The sequence below is a fragment of the Peromyscus maniculatus genome, chromosome 1 (genome assembly GCF_049852395.1).
Source record: "Peromyscus maniculatus bairdii isolate BWxNUB_F1_BW_parent chromosome 1, HU_Pman_BW_mat_3.1, whole genome shotgun sequence".
NCBI lineage: Eukaryota > Metazoa > Chordata > Mammalia > Rodentia > Cricetidae > Peromyscus > Peromyscus maniculatus.
In genome coordinates this window covers 138595745-138617463 of record NC_134852.1, presented here as the reverse complement: position 1 = coordinate 138617463, position 21719 = coordinate 138595745, and the positions used below count along the sequence as shown (strand labels likewise).

General features: G+C 47.7%; 2 protein-coding genes across 2 annotated transcripts in view; one reads left to right on the top strand and one right to left on the bottom strand.

Moving 5' to 3' along the window:
* Itgax (integrin subunit alpha X) overlaps nucleotides 1-21719 on the bottom strand; it is a 109163-nt gene that overhangs the window by 9801 nt on the left and 77643 nt on the right. The gene's annotated exons all lie outside the window — the stretch shown is intronic.
* LOC102922668 (uncharacterized) lies at nucleotides 574-2788 on the top strand. Its single transcript, XM_006977005.4, has one exon. The coding sequence runs from the start codon at nucleotides 574-576 to the stop codon at nucleotides 1579-1581; it is 1008 nt and encodes a 335-aa protein (XP_006977067.1). The 3' UTR covers nucleotides 1582-2788.

Sequence of the window (21719 nt, the reverse complement as noted above, 5' to 3'; positions counted from 1 at the left end):
GAACTGGAAGAGAGGGGCGTGGCCAGGCTGTTCCACCGAAGAGCGCCGCCGCAGTTATCATGCGCGTCGGAAGTTGAAGTTCTAGAGTCTGGAACTTGGGTACTTGCACAGTCGCAGAAGACATGGCGAGAATGGTATTTATCTGTGTGAAAGCAAGAGGCGTGTGCGCGGCATGCTGGGATGTGTAGTCGGCCCACGCTGAGAGCAGTTTGAAGTGGGCTCAGGAGCGAGCTGTTGCTTCTAGAACTGTAGGTGCTGCCCCAGGCTGCCCAGCCTGACTTGGCTCCCGGTCCGTCCTTGTCAGCGACCGCCTTCCCTCCTTCCGATTTTGTTGGCAGCCCTCAAGCGCGGTGGTCTAGGGTCCCGACACCGGACTGATCAACTCATAGAACAACAAGCTTTCGTTAAGTGGTTGAGAGAGTTAAACCTACCGAGAAAGTTCGCTGCTGCTTCCTAGAGCAGCTCGGGCTTGTAGACCTTTCCGTTTCCGGCGCTGGCCTCCGAGCCCCCAGTGTCTTTCTCCAGGTGAGCTAAGTGAGTGGCATTGCGGAGACCGGGCGCCCTTCGCCCGCAATGGAACTTGCGGCGCCGGAAGCGGCTAGGGAGAGTCCCGATGGGGTGAAGCTGCTGGGGAACCGGACATCAAAATTCCCGGGAGCCCTCAAGTCGCCCCTCGATTGCGAGGCTGAGCTGCAGGAGTGCCCTCTCCTGGCGCGGCCGGAGCAACCAGCCGCCGGGGTAAAGTTGCTGCACCAGCAGTACCTATATAGATCAGGCTCCGGCCCTGAGGAAGAAGCCTTTGCCAATGATCCTATAGTCCCCAAAGCTTTCAGGTGCCGCAATTGTGGGCTGACTGTAGCCAGCCTCTCTGACCTCATTCACCATCAAAGCAGCCATGGGTGTGACCGGCCTTACAGCTGTCCCGAGTGTGACAAAAGCTTCCGGCGTGGCTCAGATCTGGTTAAGCACTACAGGGTGCACACTGGTGAAAAACCTTACCCTTGCCCAGAATGTGGCCGTTGCTTCAGTCTCAGCTCTAACCTCACTAAACACCGGCGTTCTCACTCAGGTCTCCGGCCTCATAAGTGCATGGAGTGTGGAGAGGCCTTTGGCCGCAGTGCAGACCTCGCAAAACACCGGAGGGTGCACACAGGGGAGAAGCCCTATGCTTGTGCTGAGTGTGGTAAGACTTTCAGGGTGAGCTCCAACCTGATTCAGCACCAGCGTACTCACACTGGTGAGAAACCCTACCGCTGTGGACTCTGTGGCAAGAGTTTCAGCCTGAGCTCTAACCTTTTACAGCACCAACGCTGTCACACAGGGGAGAGACCCTACTTCTGTGCCTGGTGTGGAGACAGCTTTGGGCGCAGTTCCTACCTGCTGGAACACCAGCGTTCACACACAGGTGAGAAGCCCTACAATTGCTGTGAGTGTGGCAAGAACTTCACCAACAGCTCCAACTGCCTAAGGCACCAGCGCACTCACTATGGAGAACCGCCTTTCAGGTGTCTTGAATGTGGACGTGGCTTTAGCGAGAGCACCATGTTCATTGAACACCAGCGCATTCACTTGAGCCAATGACTGACCTTTCCAGAATGTGGCAAAATCTTACACCACAGCTTCATTAATGATAACACATGGGCAAAAAGTCCTAGAAGTTTCCTGGTTGCAGCTAGTATTTTGTGGACAATACCAGCATATCCACGCAAACCAAAGACCTTACATTTGCAGCAAGTGTGCCACTTGCTCTTCTGCTAGGTGGCCCACAGTCACAAGAAGACTTCCATCTGCTTGTAATGTGGCAAGGCCTTTGCCCATAACTCCCAACCTTGTCCAGCACCAATGGATTACCAAGAGGGGAGCTTCTGCAGACATCCCTGGCTTCAATTTTAATCCAGATTTTGTTTCTGGGTTTGGTCCAGCCCTGAGAAGCCTGTAGGAACCAGGGTTTTTAAGCAGACCCCTTTTCTGAATCCCTTAGACGGTTTAATTAAGGGCCAATAATAGGATTCACAATTGCCACCTGGATTGAGACAGGAACCCCAGGCTAGAGCATAGCACTAGAGCTGTGGCTACTACCTTCAAAGAGACAAGATCTTAGGGGGAATAAAAGGTCCTGCTGTTCCATGAAATTATTCAGAGTAATGTCCATTAGCTAGAGGGAAGTTTTTAGATGTCCAGAGCCAATAACCCTGACCTGGCTGCTTTGAGATAGATTAACCATAACAAGTGGTGGCACACACCTTTAATCCCAGCACTCGGGAGGCAGAGGCAGGTGGATCTCTGAGTTCAAGGCCAGCTTGGGCTACAGAGAGAGATCCAGGACAGGCACCAAAACTACACAGAGAAACCCTGTGTGTGTGTGTGTGTGTGTGTGTGTGTGTGTGTGTGTGTGTGTGTGTGTGTGTGAGAGAGAGAGAGAGAGAGAGAGAGAGAGAGAGAGAGAGCTACTTTTCTCAGAGGAAGAGCACTTACAAGCCAGGCAAAGTCCCTGTTGAGGACTACAATAGCAAGAAGTTGGAGGTGGATGAGAGAGAATCATAGAGAAGGCTATGTTCTAGCAAAAGGACCAAAGAATTTGAACTTGGGATTGTTTCATAAGCTCTGGGTGTAGGATCCCATTCAAATAACTCTCACCACTTAATAACTATCTTTATTGTTCATACTAGGATGATGTGGAAATGAGGTCAAAACAAAGAAACAGACTTTGAGTTCAGGATGCTTTATAGTATTTCTAGGCATGGGCAAAGGCCCAAGATTTGTCATCTGGCCCTTTCCTAGTCCTCAATCCCTCAAAAAAAAAAAAAAAAAATTCCCCTGCCCCCACCTCCACTTCCTTATTCCCGTAGTGGAAGAATAGTGGAGACTTTTGGACTTTGGAGATTCAGTGTTCCTTTTTGTCTGACATAGAGGCAGGCTGTCCATCCAAATGTATTTCTTTTTTTCTTTTTCTTTTTGGTTTTCCGTGACAAGGTTTTTCGGTGTAGTTTTGGTGCCTTTCCTGGACTCGCTCTGTAGACCAGGCTGGCCTTGAACTCACAGAGATCTGCCTGGCTCTGCCTCACAAGTGCTAGGATTAAAGGCGTGTGCTGCTGGGCAGTGGTGGCGTATGCCTTTAATCCCAGCACTGGGAGGCAGAGGCAGGCAGATCTCTGTGAGTTCGAGGCCAGCCTGGGCTACAGAGTAAGTCCAGGACAGGCACCAAAACTACACTATGCAGAGAAACCCTGTCTCAAAAAGCCAAAAAAAAAAAAAAAAAAAGGTGTGTGCCACTGCCGCCGCCGCCTGGCCCAAATGTATTTCTGCTGCTAAAATTAGTGTATATGAGAGTTGGGAGGTTCCCAAAGCACCACATAATCTTTGATCAGAGCACAGTCCAAGCAGGGACTGCCTGTTTGCATGAGAGGTATGGACTAACCCTTTTAAAGTTGAGGATAGAGCTTTTTGTTTCAAAGACCTAGTAACTCCTTTGTGACAGTCCTTTCATCCTTAACTGCAAACTCCGTGTCCCCTGCCCTCCAGTTTTGCTGCCGTTTATTTAGCTTGCTGCATCTAGAACTGTGTGTATAGAGTAAGAAGCTAAAGAGGAAGAAATCAAGTTACCCAGCCTCAGGTTTGTTCTTCCTAGCTGTGTGACCCATTACCTCTTTTGGGTCTCAGTTTCTTCATCTATGAAACATGCAGTCTACCTCACCAGGCTGTGAAGATTCCATGATTATACCTACCTTCATGAAGTACCTGGTTAGGAGAATGGCTCAATAAGCCTCAGTTCTCAAGTCTGGAGTCCTGTTGGTTGTATCATTCAGAAAGCATCATGGCAGCTCACAGATCAGTCCCTAAGATTACAGAAATGAACTAGACACTCCTGGAGTAGACTATTGTCCCATAAAGGCAATGGATCAGTAATAAGAGATGCTGGCATTGGAGAAGGGTTTTTGTCGCCTGGAGCAAATCTGAAAAGTGTGACCCAGGTGATGTCTAATGAACAGCTCTGGCTCCTCAAGATGGGTAGGAGAAACTTACTCCAAACAGGAGTAACTAAAGAAATGATTCTTGATGTGTTCCCATCAACAGCACTTCAAAAAACCCACCCCAAGGTTTGAGTTGAATACCTGAGCATAGCACATACATATTTGGCACTCAATAAATAGTTATGATTGGTTACTATTGACTTTTGGCTCTGTTACAATGAGTGAGTGTAAATGTTCTACTCATACCTGTGTATGTGTGTTAAGCATATGGCACAGATGAGTATTGAAGCAAAATTTCTTAGGGGAGTTGAAAGCTGACTTCTCACATAGCAGATAACCCCTGGGTGTACTCTCTTAACTCCAGAAAATAACAAAACAAAATTTCCTGACGAAACATAGAAGCAGATCTCAGAAGCAAGAGGGATGGGCTTAATCCAACAGATAGCATTATCCAAGTATGTGACCAGCTTTTAGGCCAGAAAGCCAAACATTTGTCTGGCCCTGTCTGTGTATGTTTAAACTGATACAAAATTTCAATCAAACTGCACATTCAAATTTAGATTTCTAGTTTTTTCTGTTTGTATAGTTAAAGAAAAGATAAATCCATCAATGTTTGATCTTTTTAGGATTTATTTTTATGTGTCTGTGCTGAGGTGAGTTGGTGTGCACCATCATGGCCAGAGGGGATTGGATTCCCTGGGACTAGAGTTATAAGCATTAATAGCCTGATGTTGGTGCTGGGAACCAAACTCAAGTCCTCTGCAAGAGTGGTAGGCATTCTTAACTGCCGCCCAACATAAGATCTTATAGAACAATGATGTGTTTGGTAGTGGCTGTCCCATCATTCTTGTATTTCTGACTCAACATGAGGACTTTTTCTTACTCTTCTGACCCTACAGAAGCCACTGGGGATAATACCCAAACACTACCATGTAGAGAAGGACCCTTCATAGATTGAAGCCGAAATGTCCCCTTTACCCATTTGTATCCTCATCCTACTATTTCCTTCCTCCCCCTCCCCTAACACTGCTCAGAGACTGACCTGTCCTCCTTCTGAGTCTGGCTATCCCCTCACCCAGGTTATCACTCCTTAAGCCTCTTTCTCTGAAAGCAGACATGGGCAGAGCACACAGACTAGTCAAGGCAAACTCCTGTGTGCCTTTGTTAAGAGGTCTAAGTATTGAACCCTGGTTGATTCACTGAGAGGTTGTGGGAATCCAGCAAATACAGAAGCACTCTATTAGAGTTTAAGTAAACCGGGGAGTGTTGAAGTGGCCCTTGGAATGGCCCAGCTCCTGTCTAGTTCTAGACATGGAATAGAGTCAAGTGCTGGCATCAGGTTGTCTCGTGTGATCCTGATGGGGTATACAGAGACCCACGTGCCTGGCAGCTGGAGTCCAGACTACCTGTAAGCTCATCTGCTGTGGCAGGACTTCTGGGAGGTCTGCTTACTCTCTTCCCAGGTCATTCCCCTCCGTGTACTGTAGGAGGGCAAGGCCTGGATCTATGCTGTCCCCGATGAGTCTCAGCAATCCCACCATGGGACAGACAGCCCTGAAGAAAGGCCGCATGATGTACAGTTTCTCTTCTCTAAGATTTGGGTCCATCTCCTAAGTGAATTGAGGAAAAAAGCCAGTTTGAAGAAAGGATGAGGGTGGGCTGGCTTAGGGCAGACATCCTTCTCTTATCTCAGTCATGTAGCTGCAGGGCTAAGGATCCCAGAGCTCTTAATGTCAAAGGGTGGGGACAGGTAAATCTCCAGACATGCTCAGATTCAGGGACCAGTTGGAAACAGAATGGTGGGCAGATGCAATGCCAGCAAAAAAGTTTCATGCCTAACATGGTGGTACATACTTTTAACCCCAGTACTCCAGGAGACAGACAAGCAGGCAGATCTCTTGTGTTTGCAGCCAGCCATTATGGTTTACCTAGTGAGTTTCAAGCCAGCCAGTGAGACCCTATACTTAAAAAGAAAAAAGAAAGAAAAAGAGAGAGAGGGAGGAAGGAAGGAAAAGAGAAGGAAGGAAGGAAGGAGAGAGAGAGAGAGAGAGAGAGAGAGAGAGAGAGAGAGAGAGAGAGAGAGAGAGAAAAGAAACAAAGAAGGAAAGAAAGAGAAGAGGCTTTAAGACTTTCTGTTCCAAGCTACCCATGAAGGGTAGGGTTGAAGTCTTCAGCAACAAGTCCAGGAACATGGTATACCATATGTTGTAGTAAGATGTTCCTGTCATCCCATCCCTCCTGTGTGTGATGATCTGAGTACATCAAAAGTGATTCTGGCTTAGAGCCTGGACCTCAAAGTTTTTGTTTCTGACTCCTGAGTAGAGCCTTGAGTCTCCTTTCTTCCCATTGCTTCCCCCACATAGCTGTTCAGAGTCATGAACATGTTGCCTCTTATTTCCCTTAACCCCAGACCCACATCATTCCCATACCACAACTGTTAAGAGTTGGAAGGTTGGAGAGAGGAGGAAGTTCCATTTGGGGTCATGACTGTGAAGAATGTGGGAATGAGAACTTCTATTCAGCATGGAAAGATACTGTTAGCAACAGCTCTGGCCCAGAGGCTCACAGTATTTCCTGAGATATTGACCACAAGAAGCCATGATTGGAATCACAATATACATAGCTCAGAAACACTGTCACCAGAGAACCCTGGGGTCCTTTTCTGGACATGGTCCCATGTAGCAGGCTTTCTTGGACCACCAGACCCCAAATCATGACATGGAGATTTATTAATTATGAATGCTCAGCCTTAGCTTAGGCTTGTTTCTAGCTAGTTTTTTTAAATTTAAATTATCTCATTTCTATTAATCTATGTGCTTCCCTGAGGCTTGTTTACCTCATGTACATACTGTCCATCCTGCTTTCCTGCTTCCTCTGTGTCTGACTGGCTGACACCCCTTTTCTCTCTGTCCATCAACCCTGCCTATCCCTCCTCTGCCTACCTATTGGCCATTCAACTTTTTATTAAACTAATCAGGTGCCTTAGGCAGGCAAGGTAAAACAGCAACACATCTTCACATAATTAAACAAATGTAGCATAAACAAAAGCAACACATCATTACATAGTTAGACAATTATTCTGCAACACAAACAAATATAACACATCTTTACATAGTTAAACAAATATTCTATTCCACAATAACCCTGTCTAAAAAAGGGGGTCAGTTGAAAGGGAGAGAGGGGTGAGACTGTAGCTCATTGGCAGTGCCTGCCTTGCAGATCCTACTTTTCAATCTCTAGTGTAAAAAAAAAAAAAAATCTACAAACTCAAATAGTATGACAGTTTGGGAATGTTTAATTTAAAGACATTCATTTATATACCAAAAATTGCCACTGTATTAAAAGATGGCCTTAGTGATTATTAATTAATAACTCATTCATTTATAAACATACTGTGCTAAGTTCTGAGAATAAAATAATAGGTAAAATAAACATCTCAGTCCCTAAAGCTTTTTGTTTGCCAGAGTCTAGGTCTAGGTAGCATGATGTAAAGATAGTCTTGTTCAGCACCTTCTCTCCACCCACCTTACCTTACAATCAACAAGTCTGGAAGTGAAGGAAGGGCCAATATAATAGTATTGTGTGACACTTTCTGGGGAGACCTGCAGTGTCTGCTTACCCTAGATAGGAAACCAACAACAGACCGAAGTAACTACATCAACAACATCCAATTTGAACCAGTGAATTATTAGAGTTACAGGAGTATGAGTAAAGGGTAATGTACAGGATCACTAAAAGCTCACCCCAGCATGGGTGATAATTCATGAAAGGTGGACCCTCAGAGCTCTCTGCACAAGTGGCATGCAGCTCAAAGGCTGGAGAGTCTCCTCAGTATTCCTTACTACTTACCTTGGGGAAGGAAGGGCCTTGTTCATCTGGTAAGTTTCAGGGATATCCTGAGGGTACTGAGTTGTTTGCTTCCTGAGTCTTTTTTTTTTGGGGGGGGGGGTTTCGAGACAGGGTTTCTCTGTGTAGCTTTGCGCCTCTCCTGGAACTCACTTGGTAGCCCAGGCTGGCCTTGAACTCACAGAGATCCGCCTGCCTCTGCCTCCCAAGTGCTGGGATTAAAGGCGTGCGCCACCACCGCCCGGCTTGCTTCCTGAGTCTTAAGGAGCCTCCCTCAAAGTGAAAGGTTTCAGTACAGAGGAAATTGCCGTACAACAAATTGGCAGGATAATTTTTGGTGGTGGGTGCTGGGAAATTCTTGCATGAGATCTAAAATGTGAAAATTAGGAAGGAGCTACTTTTCATGCAGCTATTGGCTGTTTCCTGGTGATCAAAAAGTAGAAGAGACTGAATTTCCTGCAATAGCTTGCAGTGCCTAGTTGCCAACTTTGTCAGGAGGCAGCATTAAGAGGCTTCCTGAACTCTGGATTGTACCATCAATCTGCCAGCATGAGATGCAGCCTCGGCCCACTTTGGACCACAGCATCTATGTGCTGAACCTGAGGAAATACTCCAAGAAGATTTAATTTCGATGATGCAGCCCCCTTCTTAATCACAACTGATTCTTCAGCCTCAGCTAATTAGTATCAATTGTCACAGCAAAGCAAAGGTTTCATTTTAGTAGTTCTTAATTCAAAATATCATACAATGGCCCTTTTGGAGTCTTGGAGGGGCTCTCAAACCTCCCTCTGGAAGTTCACAAGCCAGGCGTACATCATTTGCATTTCTCTCAACTCTGTCACGCTCGCACAGAACAGCCCATTAAGCTTTGAACACTATGGCTTTGCCAGCTTAAAGTTCCAGAATCTTTTTTCAAGCCTCCCAAAAATACATGGTTAGTGCCTTGGCTAGTTTTACGTCAACTTGAAAGCAAACTAGAGTTATCTGAGAGGAGGGAACCCCAACTGAGAAAATGCCTCCATAAGATCAGGCCATAGGCAAGCCTACAGGGCATTTTCTTAGTTAATGATTGATTTAAGAGGGCCCAACCCATTGTGGGTTGCACCACCCCTGGGCTGGTGGCACTTGGTTCTATAAGGAAGCAGGATGAGCAAGCCATGAGGAGCAAGCCAGTAAGCAGCACTCCTCCATGGCCTCTGCATCAGCTCCTGCCTCCAGGTTCCTGGTCTGCCTGAGCTCCTGTGCTTTCTCCCATGATGTGGACACATAAGCCAAATAACCTTCTCCTCCCCAAGTTGTTTTGGTCATGGTGTTCCATCACAGCAATAGTGACCCCAAGTCACGTCTGTCACAGCAATACCTCATGGCCCAGTACCAATTTCTGCCTTAATTATGGTTTCTATTCCTGTGGCAAAACACCATGACCAAAAGCAACTTGGGAAGGAAAGTGTTCATTCCAACTTACAGTTCTCAGGTCACAGTCCATCACCAAAGGAAGTCAGGGCAGGAACTTGAGGCAGGGGCTGAGGTGGGGGCTATGGGGGGGTGCTGCTTCAGGGGGCCCTGGCAGGCCTGAGCATGGCAAACATGGCTCTGTCAGGCCTCGCCCTTCCCCCACTCCCTCTACCTTGCTAAAAACCGTTGGATTACATTCTTAATGCTGGCCACCAAGGTCTGTTCCCCTATTTGGCCACTTCCTCCTCCTGATACTATCTACCGAAGTCCAGCTATCAAAGTATTGAAGTCCAGCAATCAAAAGCCCCCTTTTGGCTCACCTAATTAACCTGTCCAGTCAAAATTAAACACCTCATCCTAACACGGGGGTCCACCTTTACCTTCATAAACTGCCATTTTCCTATGGGCCCTATCTGTCTCCTCTTTCTCCAGAGGCAATCAGTCCTTTGTCCCTTCCGGGCAAGTATTCCTAACCTCTCTCCCTTGTTCCTTCCCCTCCCCCACATCCTCTGTCTCCTGTCTTTGTCTCTTATTCCCTGTACTTTGTCCCTCTGGGGCAAACAAATCTCCATTGTGCTGAGAATGTGGTCTTGGGGTGTCTAGTGCCGATACCAACCTTTTGACTGCTTACTGGCTTGCTCATCTTGCCCCCTTGTAGGCAGGGCCCAAGACCACCAGGGATAACACTGTCCACAGTGAGCTGGGCCCTCCCACATCAAACATCGATCAAGAAAATGCACCACGGACTTGCCCACAACCAAACTGGTAGGAGCATTTTCTCAATTAAGGTTCCCCCTTCTAATGACTCTAGCTTGTGACAAGTTGACATAAAACTGGTCAGCACAATGGGCCCTGCACCTTTAGGCCTGATCCCTTAATCTGAGTCAGGCCATGCCTGCTGTGGGATGGTCTGTATGTCAAATTGCTCTGATTGGTCAATAAATAAAACACTGATTGGCCAGTGGCCAGGCAGGGAGTATAGGCGGGACTAACAGAGAGGAGAACTGAGAGAACAGGAAGGCAGAGGGAGTCACTGCCAGCCACCGCCATGATAAGCAGCATGTGAAGATGCTGGTAAGCCACAAGCCACATGGCAAGGTATAGATTTGTGGAAATGGATTAATTTAAGCTATAAGAACAGTTAGCAAGAAGCCTGCCACGGCCATACAGTTTGTAAGCAATATAAGTCTCTGTGTTTACTTGGTTGGGTCTGAGCAGCTGTGGGACTGGTGAGTGACAGAGATTTGTCCTGACTGTGGGCAAGGCAGGAAAACTCTAGCTACACATGCCTCCCTGCAGCTCTCGCTGATACAGTTAAGAAACAATCTGTGCTGTGATTGACAGCTCTCAATTTATAGTGCCTGTCTCCTTCATGCTCCCTGTCACATATGCTAGGCTGAACTAAGTCATATGATGTGAAACTTCCTGCCACCTCTAAAAAATGATTAAAATTATAAAAAAATAAAGTCAGACCGTTTGTTCCTTTGTTCTGGAGATTAGTCTGAGAGATTTCAAGGAAGCCCTCTGAAGAGGCTCTTCTGGCCTTTCCTACACCATGCCCTTCATAGTGGTCTATTCTCTCTCTCTCTCTCTCTCTCTCTGTATGTGTGTGTGTACACATCATATACACACACATACCAACCACTCTCTTATTCTCACTGTTATTGAAGCTCCTCCCCAGACATTAAAGGGAGGTCTTCCCTTCCCTGAAAGACCCCATTGTGTCCCAGGCTCCATACAGTGTATTGTTTTTGTCTAATGTTTTCTCTTCCATCTCAGGGCCCTATCATGCCTTGAGGCTCTGTCACTCTAATAAATCTCATTTCTGAAGGGGATTTTGTGTCTGCTTCCTCTGCTGTTATCTTCTTGTTGTATTTAGCAATGGTCACTCATACTTGGTTCAAGAATGAATTTTCTTATTTTAGATCAGACCTGGGTTTCGTATAGACAGTTCCTTATTAATTAATTTACCAGGTTTCTCAGTTACTTTTCTGTTATGATAAAGCACCATGACAGTAGCAATTTAAGGGAGAAAGGACTTAGTTTGGCTCACAGTTCCAGGGTACAGTCCATCTTAGAAGAGATGTCATGGCGGTGGCAGCCTGCAGGAAATGGTCATGTGACTACAGTCAGGTCACAGAGGCAGCATGCACACATACTCAGCTTGTTCTCTCCATTTAATATGGCCCAGGGTCCCCTTCCCAAGAAATGGTCCTGTCTGTGACTAAGATAAGTCTTCCCATATAAATTAATGTGTCAAGATAACCTCCCTCAGCAGGCTGAAAGATTATAAAAGCCAGAGGGGATGTAAGACACCAAGCAAACAGTGTCCTCCAGACACAAGAGGACTGATGCACAAAGGAACTCAGACCATGGCAGCATGCACAGGGCCTGCCCAGGTCCTAGATGGGGTCCTAGAGCTAAGAGGGGAAGTGGCCCATCCCTAACCAAGAGGCTGTCTTCAACTGACAACCATCTGCAAAGGAAAGTTAGTTTTCTCCAGTGGAGTCTCACTGGATGTGCAAACCACACTTAGGGGTAGGCCCCATGCCCAGCCTAGATAGTCTGCACGAAATGAACTCAGTGGTATTTCTGGAGAGTTTTTCTCATATTGCTTTGTTTGAACTGTTGTTTGTTGTTGTGTTTTGTTTTGTTTTTTAACCATACTGGACTTTCGCTTCGATAGTCTACTGCTTGTATATTTTCCAATTTTGTATTTGTGTTTGTGTGTGTGTGTGTGTGTGTGTGTGTGTGTGTGTGTTTATATGTATTTCTCATGCTTTTTCTTTCTTTTTATTCTGGTCTGTTTTCTTATGTTTTGTGAAGAGAGAGAAAGAAGGCATGAAGTTGGATGGATGGGGAGGTAGGGAGGATCTGGAAGATGAAGGAGGGAAACCATGATCAAAATATATTTTATGAAAAAGTTATTTTCAATTAAAAGAAAAAAGATAATCCCTCATGGGAATGCCCACGAGGCAGCTACCATATGGAAGAGCCTGAGGGCAGTTACCTCTGCTCTAACTTCAGGGAAGAGGGTCGTGAAGATCCCTTTCTCTCCACGAGGGAGTGTTAATAGATCCATCTGAGGGGTTCATGTGGGTAATTGACCACAACTGTTCTGTCTTAAGATGGCAATGAGCACGGTCAATGCCAAGAGCCGAGACACACAGAAAAGGACTAAACCTGAATAGCCACTGGATTCCACAATCTTCTGGTTCAGAGGTGGAGAAAGGATGATCATAAACTCCAGGCTAGCCTAGCTAGGCTGTCTCGTGAGCGTAGCTCAGAAAGCCAAGTGCTAGGGATATATTTCGTGGCGGAGAACTTGGTCTGTTACGTGCAATTCCCAGCACTGAAGAAAACTAAGCAAAGTACAACCTATGAAAGCCACATGCTCTTGTTAATAACATTGCATTAGAACCAAGACCACAATTAGAGTGAGTCTAGGCAGAAGAGAAAGGCAAGTAAGTGGCACAAGAAACACAGGATGGGAAAGGAACCCTCACGCCCAGAAGTCCGGCTGAAGCCTCTCCCGGTAAGAATTGTACTTGAAGTAAGGATTCAAGCACATTTGCCGTAAAGGTTGCATGAGATAAAATCCCATATCTCTCTATATTATATATGAATAATATTAAAATAGCAACAAGCCAGGCTGAAGCCTAAGTGTGTCTGACCATGGGCTTCACTTTTCTCCCTAACATTTTCTGGGAACCTTTGTTTACAGTGGAGATCGCCCAACTTCCTATACTCTGGTGATCTAGAGTTTTACCCTATCAACTGTAAACCTGTTAGGTACCCGCCAAAGATTCCTTAGGAATACTTTGAAGATGCTAGCTTCTAAATTTACCGAGATCCTGACTAGGGTAGCCCAGCTCTCTCAGAGAAGCCCACACCCAGACTCTCAGGTGTGTTTCTCTGGTGCTTAAATCTGTGTTGTTTACCCCTTTAATGAACCCCATCTCCACATACCGGCTCATCCTGAAATTCCCTTCACTGAAGCCAAGAGTACACACCCTTTTGCGTCCCCCAGGGCAGCTCCTGTGAGGCTGAGGCCCTCTCCAGTGCCAACAGCCTTCCCCAGCTAGGGCAGGGCCCTGTCTGAAGATTGGAGGTGATGCCTCCTCTGCTAGGTCGCACCTTTGGGAACCTTGCTGGAGTTGCGTAGATGTGGGGTCTCACATGGTACCACGTGGAGAGAGAAATGCTTTGAACACATTCCGTTGCCTTCCCCCCGAGTGTTTAGTGAGATACCACATCGTCTCCGCACAAACATTGGGAGGCCCCGAACAAGCAGGCCCACCGGCCCTTCTACCTTTCCTTCTTCTGTTTGTCCCCTGGAACACGATTATCCCGCCGGCTGGATCCTCCCCTTAGAATCTCAATTTCTTCCCTACAAGGGTCCTGAGTTCTCCATCAGACCAAGGCCTTCCCCACAGCACTGCCGTCAGCACATACACTCTGGCATAACCACCTACCCACCCGCCTTCAGGGCCAACTTTTTGCCAGATCTTTCTACCACATCATTTTGATTAAAAGGACAGAGTGATCTTAGTGGAAACACCCAGTTTTAATGATATTATCATTTGTCCTCGGCTCACACGCTGAGAGCCATGAACACCTCAGTTTAGGGCTTTGACCTCTGTTCATGGGTTGACCAACCCCTGGGACCCCTTTCTCTGAAAGGAGATGCGGTAAAAGGGTGAGCCTAGGAAGTCCAGCCTTCAGCTGGAGTTTCCTCAGCACTGGCGAACACAATTTTGAAAAGGTAATTCCGGTGCACAGGTAGAGTTGAAGACCACTACTTTAATCCCTGGACAGGTAGATGGGGCCCTGGCGGGAGGGGTCAAGCCCTGGTCGGAGGGCAGGCACCTTACTCTTTACCCCTGTGTGCTGCTCAGATCGTAACATCTTCTTACTACCCCTTGCCACACCACGGGAAGCACTGTCCTCCTGTAACGAACATGCCTCCCAACCCGTGTAAGTAAGTAATTAGAAGACAAAGGAAACGAACCCCCCCCCCCCCATAAAGGCCACAGAGAAAACAGACGGTGATCTAGAGATCAGATAAAGGAATCCTGGACTGGACTGGTGACAGGGCTTATTGAAGGGATGGCTGTGGCGGGACAGGAAGAACAAGATGTCACGGTGAAGAAGAGAAGGGAAATAACAACGTTAACATTAGTCAAACATGATTAACGAGCTTACTTAGGAAATAAATCCTGGGTTGCACCGGAGTAAGAAAACGGAGTAATAATGCCTCCGATCTGAAACAACGCAGCTGAACCTGAATGGCCGGGGTCTGCTTTCCTAAACCTGCTGTGTGTTCCTTCCTTTTCTGGAAAAAGAACCACGGACAGCCAGTTCTGTTTGCTAAATATAAAACCGCCGTGGCTAGAAACCTGCACATTTCAGCTTCTGCAAAACTTGCTTAGCTGTGGGAAAAACCTCCCTTGAGTGGGATAAAAAGATCACCCTAGGCTGGCCAATGGCCTCATAGACAAGATAATGGCAAATGCCTAATCCTGTATAAGCTATGAAGTATTTCTGGTCAGGCTGGACCTCTTTAACAATAGGGAGAGGCTACAGCTGTGTGCTAATTAAAGCGCTGAGTTATCTCTGAGCCCCGAGAATTGTCTCCCCCTTAAAAATGGGGGCCTCAGCAAGATTCCCTCCACGTCAGGCCTTTGTTCTGCTGTTCAGCCCAGTCTGGGAGAATGAAATGAGGGCACTCCCTGACCCTGTGTTGACGGGAACTCCCTCTGAATGGCTCTCGGACCCCCAGAATGGCTGACCTCCACCCTACACTCTTGGGGGGAAAAGACAAATTCACCAGGTAACCTGCAGGATGAAGTAAGGTGCCAGGACTGGACCCCAAGTCCCAGTACGGCCTACCCCACAGAGGTGGAAGAGGATCCCGGCCACATCCTAGAGGGAGTGTCCTTTGAAAAGCCAACTGGTTGGGGAAGGGGTTTCTCAGGACAGCCTCTGAAGGAGGCCTTAGACCCACCAGGAGGCTTTCTGAGGAAGGCCATCGGGTCATGGCCCTGTGACACGCTTTTCCTAGGGGGGTACTGAAAGGGACTGGTATCAGCTCAGGACACCCCGAGACCAAGTTCTCAGCACAAAGATTTATTTGCCACAGAGGGACAGGGGGAAGGAATAAGAGACAAAGGAGACAGAGGAGGAGGGAGAAGGGGAGAGGAACAAGGGAAAGGGGGCGTTAACATTTAAGCATTACCTGCCCTGCCCCTTGGGAACCTTGCCATAAGCAGACAGTACCTTGGCCTGCTCAGGGTCCTGACAAGGCCATCCTACGTAATCTATTTGCGTAGCCCGTTTGTGCGTGTGCTAAGCCCCCTTTGAGAGGTGGGCCCTGCCCATCCCTCCCTCCCTCTCCCTCCCTCCCTCCCTCTCCCTCCCTTCCTTCCTCCCTCTCTTCCCCTCTTTCTCCCTCCTCCCCTCTCTCCTCAAGGCTGTTCTGTTCCCCCTTTCTCTCTCCCTTCCCCCAATAAAATCCTCTAACATGAACGCTGTCTGCACAGTGTCCTCTCTCTCTCTCACCCCTTGGCTCCAACCCGCCACAGCCACCGCCCACCATTTTAAATGATAACATTTGGTGCCATGCACGAAACTCGGCAGGCCCCCCTGGTGCCCCTCCTGCCCACCATCAGTCTGAGACACCCCAGGACCCTGGAACCTTAGCCACACCGCTTTTCCAACCTTTCCAACTGGGCCCCTTCGTCCAACCCCAGCATGACTGGTACGAGCCCCCTTCTCCACACCTGGCCGTGTCTTGAGCACAGTCCTCACCTTCTGGCTTTCCTCGAAGTCCTGGTGCCAGGCAACCGTGTCTCACTCAGGCTCTTAGCCCATCGGCCCCTGCTCTTAGGATGACGATCCACTGAGCAGCCTGTGCCTTCTCAATTGGTCCTCACTTAATTTCTGGGATGCTAGAAATTCTAAAGCCATTGGATCTCTTTTTTTGTTTTGTGTTTTCTGCCTCATTCGTGGGGAATAAACTTACCAGCAGTATAAGCCCAACATCTCAATCCAAATGACCTTGACCGGCACCCCATAGCCCGATATTTCACAGGACCTTTGCAACTTCCACCAGCGACCCAACAGATGGGAGGGAGCACCCCACTGTCAAGCTTTCCCTTATCTTCACCCCAGGCCCCCTTACCCAGGATTCTTGGGCTGTGCACTCCCACCCTCCCCCTTTTCTGTTCTGCTTGTCTGTCTTGTTGGCTCTCCTCTCCCAGCGGCCTGACCCATGCTTGGGCTCTGGCCTGCGGGATGCCTCCCTCATCTCCTGCTCCGTTTCCATGCCTGCCCTGTGGCACCTCATGCTTTTGCTCAGAATGTCTCTGTTCCCGCCCGCCTGCCCGCAGCCTCGCCCGCCCGCTGCAGCCCCGGGTCCCTCTTTTCTGCCCAGCTGTGCTGCTGCTCTGTTTCCCAGTTTCTCCTACAACACCTTCTCTGTGCTCTGGTCCACGAGGCGCTGCCATTGCTCCTGGACGGGCAAGCCTGGCCGCCCGCCGCGGCTGGCCCAGTAAGAGCAGCGTCCAGCGCCGCTGCCTCCACCACCTTGGCCAGGAAACGCCCCTCATTTTTATGGTTTCTTACATGCTGCTTTACACTGTAAACTTTATGTTTTGTTGTTGTTGTTGTTTGTTTTTCAAGACAGGGTTTCTCAGCAGCAATGGAGCCTGTGTTGTTTTAAAAGTGATAAGCCACGCTGGTTACCATGTGGAAAGGTCATGAGGCACGCAGGAGCCATGACAAAACCCAGTATTAGAGCTTTATTAGGAGGGAGGGGGAGGGGACGGGGGCGGGTGGGGGACACGACAAAAGGACCAGGCCTGGGGAAGAAGCACCTGCAGAGAGAGAGAGAGCGGGGCAGAAGAGAACAGAGAAGAGGAAGGAGGAGGCGGCTGCGTTCGGCTTTTTTAAGAATTCCCGTGCACATGCACAGGCATGCTTACGGAGCTACGTCACGCATGCGCTAATGGAGTGACCATGCTGCTCTCACGTAATCACCAGTGCGGGCTGATGACCTAAGACCCCTTGCTTAGCTGCTGAACTGTGAATGTGTGGCCATGCGGCTGGAGTGACGACAGAATCCTAACAGCCAGTCCTGGAACTTGTCTTGTAGACCAGGCTGGCCTTGAATTTAGAGATCTGTCTGCCTCTGCCTCCTGAGTGCTGGGATTAAAGGCATGTGCCACCCCCACCCAGCTTGTTTGTCTTTCTATTAGAAGGTATGTGTAAATAATGTGGCCACAGTATGTATGTATGTATATATATATATATATATATATATATATATATTCTTCTTCTTTAATTGGTCTTGAATGCCTGAGTTTTTGTGTGCTTATTTTTGACTGGTTTTTAAATGCCTGAGATTATGTGTTCCAGGTATCTTGCTAACAGCTCGGGTACACTTGCTAGCTGCTTGTGATGACAGAGAAAGTTATTTATGCTGTTCAACCTTAGTATTAAAAAAAAAAAACAGCTAAGACATTGGTTTAAATTGGTGTGGTTTAAAAGTCTGTAAAACTTGTAACTCCAGATTAAAACTGCTCTGGAGAATAGCACGTGATCTGCTATGGTGAGCGTGACTGATGGTTATGATAAACGGTGGTGGTGGTGGTGGTGCCGGTTACTGGCAGAAAAGTCACGGCCATGGCCATGACTACCAGAGTTACAAAGAGCTTTATTAGGAGGACGGAGGGGACAGGAGGGAGGAGAGCCAGGCCTGGAAGAGAAAGGAAGATGGCGGGAGCAGAGCGGGAACAGAGAGAGAACACACAGAGAGGGTGGGGGTCTGTGTCTGGCTTTTTAAGGCAGGCACGCAGTCACCTGTGCCCATTGATGATGTAAGACACAAGACCCCAAGCTGCGCATGTGCGGGAGTGAGGGCAGGATCCTAACATTCCAGAGTTTTTGCTTATTATAAAAAAGCGAGTGAATAGGAATAGGGGCATCATTTCTCCCAGAAAAACTGCTTCCAGCTGACTTGGTGGGCGAGGTTGGCTCTTGGGGGGATAGGGAGAGGAGCTTCTGAAGTCCTGGGATGAGGGGCTGTCTGTTGTCGTTTCCCTGGAGTTGTCTGTTCTTTCTGGCTGGGACTCTGGCTGCTTTTGTGTCTGACAGGATGCTGGTGAGACAGAAAAGGCCTGAAGCAGATCTGACCTGTCCAGATGGGTTTAAGCTGGTTTCTGGAGCTTGGGGAAAATTTTGAACATGTTAAGAAGCAGCCATGAGAAAATTAGTGACCATTTGTAGTTTTTAGTACTCTGCTTGTATTGGTTAGTGTTAATGAGAGAGATCGGAACGTGTTAAGCTTTATTAGACACAGATTATTTAAGGCACCTGTTTCCTTTACTAGTTTATCATCCAGGAGACACAGGTGATCAATTTTTGGGAGCATTTAACAGTAATATATGGTTATATTAAAGTCTGTTTTTGCAGAGCCCAGACACTTTTGGGGTGTAAATACCTTTTAGCTGTTATAGTTTCTTACTTGATGATCCCTGGACTCCAGTTCTGTGGTGGTCTGAAGCACCCATTAGCTGAGCAGTTAATCAGAAGAGGAACTGGGAAGAGAAAGCTTGTGGTTCATGAGAACTTACTTCTTTGGAGTTAGGGACAAGGCAGAGATCAGAGCCCTGTCTGTGTGCACGTGAGAAACACAGGTGGGTGGGTCTGGAGTGAGGCACACGGAGGGAGCAATGAAATGAAAGCTCCTATCTTAGCTGGAAAATCTTTTCCATTAAGTAACCCTGAAAGTGCAATTAAATCTGTGAGGTGGGTAAGGCTGTCCTCCCTACCCCGACAATAGGGAAACAAGGAGAGGTGAGACCCCAAAATTCCCAGGACCGGGTCAGTGTCCAGTGTCCAGAAGGAAAGAAATGGATCACTTTCATGCTGCATTCTGGGTTCCTGTGGATGAGCCTGTGGCCAAACCTAGGTCTGCTGGAGGTCTTGGCTTGATGTTCCCATGCTATCTTGGTGCCTGGGTGCAGTCAGCTGATGGGTTCTCTTTCTAGGCGGCACTTTGAACAAGGCTCAATTGATGGCCTGGCAGGGCACACACTAGCCTGTGTTGCCTTTTTTCCTCACTTAAAACAGGGACCCAATGGCTTTCAGGAGCCAGCGTGTGCCAGCACTTGGCAGTTCTGTTCTCGGGCTTTTCTCATCTCTTCCCGGTACACCTTAAATGCCACAGATGAAACTTCCGCCTGTAGGTTCAGGAGCCTTGCTCTCCAGGTACTTAAGTTTTAGTCCTATGTTGGGGTGGGAGAGATCTGGGGAACAAGAGATGGATTTTACTCTATGTCTTGAGAGAGAGAGAGAGAGAGAGAGAGAGAGAGAGAGAGAGAGAGTGTGTGTGTGTGTGTGTGTGTGTGTGTGTGTGTGTGTGTGTGTGTGTGTTTGATGTCTGTTGGCTTGGGGACAGATTTTGGAAGATCTGCCAGGAGGCAAGCTATAAACTGATCTCAGGCTTAAGAGCCATTCTGACTACTGTAAACTTATTTGCATGGATCCTAGCCTGCTTTTAGACCCATCCATCTGTGCCTCTCACAGCAGCTTGAGAAGCGGCTGTCCCAACACTGGAGAGCCCGCCCAATACTGGAAAGCAGAACTCAGACAGAAGTGGCTGCACATGGCAGGGGGCCATAGCGGGAGGGAGAAAGGTTCAGAGCTTCAATAGGAAGCTTGGGGATAAGGTAACCCTTTTCATTTGCCCATTCGCTGGCAGAAGTTCCCGTGAAGCCGTTATGCGGCCACATTTACTGGTATCCGCCCTATGTCTCACGGCTGAAGCCGAGAGAGAAAAATAAAAAAATTAAAATAACAAACCAGGACCAGACTCCAGTCATAGGCGTCCCTGAGGTAGGAGAGGGATCTATGAATCAGCACAAGTTACCCCAACCATCCTCAGGATAAGTGTAAGGGCTGGGGCAGACGTGGACCGCGCCCCCTCTGGGGTCTGACAGCATTGACCCCTTCATCAAGGGAGAGAATGAGTCATTGCCAGCACAACCTGAGGAACTCGGTGTGTGTGTGTGTGTGTGTGTGTGTGTGTGTGTGTGTGTGTGTGTGTGTGCAAGTAATATAACTCAGGCTGCAGCCTCGGGGAAGCAGGTAGTGGAGGGAGGCATGGCAGCGACCAGTGTGGTGTGCGGGTCCAGGGGCTGGGAAACTGAAAATTGTGGATCTGGCAGTCACCAGGCGGTCGCAGGTCTTGGGTTAGGTTTCCTGGATGTTCAGTGTGCAGAATTTCCTATCTGAGTCCATGGCACCAAATGGTGGTTATGATAAACGGCGCTGGTGGTGGTGGTTACTGGCAGAAAAGTCATGGCCCCGGCCATGACTACCAGAGTTACAAAGAGCTTTATTAGGAGGACGGAGGGGACAGGAGGGAGGAGAGCCAGGCCTGGAAGAGAAAGGAAGATGGCGGGAGCAGAACGGGAACAGAGAGAGAGAACACACAGAGAGGGTGGGGGTCCGGCTTTTTAAGGTGGGTACATAGTCGCCCGAGGCTGCTGATGATGTAAGACACAAGACCCCCAAGCTGCGCATGTGCGGGAGTGAGGGCAGGATCCTAACAGTGACCATGTGGGCAGGTAACATTTTTTGGCTAAGATCAGAGACAGAGGTCATGACTTCATCGCCATCTTTGGCGAGGGTGACCACATGGACAGTATCCATCTTGGCTAAGGTTAAAAAAGAGTCATGGTTTCACCACCATCTTTAGTAAAGGTGACCATTTTTTGGATTGGATAGATTTCTATGTGATAATTCCTGCCCTGTCCTAGAAACAAGGTTTAGGAAAGATAGGATTTAAAACAATGCTGGGGGCCTGGAGAGATGGCTCAGAGGTTAAGAGCACTGGCTACTCTTCCAGAAGTCCTGAGTTCAATTCTTAGCAACCACATAGTGTCTCACAAGATCTTTAATGAGATCTGGTTCCCTCTTCTGGTGCTCAAGCATACATGCATGCAGAACACTGTCTACATAATAAATAAATAAACCTTAAAAATGTAAAAAACAAAAACAAAACCAATGCTGGTTGACTGAGAGATTAAAGCTGCACCTCTGCATTCATGTACAGGGATATATCTTGCTGAACAGCCAGATTTTGTAGCATAAAATATTCCCTTGATAATTGATTTTAAAAACATTAAATTGCTTACAATGCTAAAAACTTGGTTCTGTCTTCTACAGATTAAAGATTATGCTTTATATTTTAGGACTACAGCTAAATACCAGAGAGTGAGATATTCTTATTTGATGATACCTAAACAGTCTGAAAGAGGGTCTCTCCTTACCTAAGGTTTATTCAGGCTAACAAAGACCAATTTAAGAATATATGCCTAACCTCCTTGCTTTTACTAATATTGGTAAGCTGTAACTAATTGTCCAGACTTAACTTACATA

Coding starts and splice junctions, on each gene's coding strand:
- LOC102922668 (XM_006977005.4), top strand. CDS start 574: ATGGAACTTGCGGCGCCGGAAGCGGCTAGGGAGAGTCCCGATGGGGTG.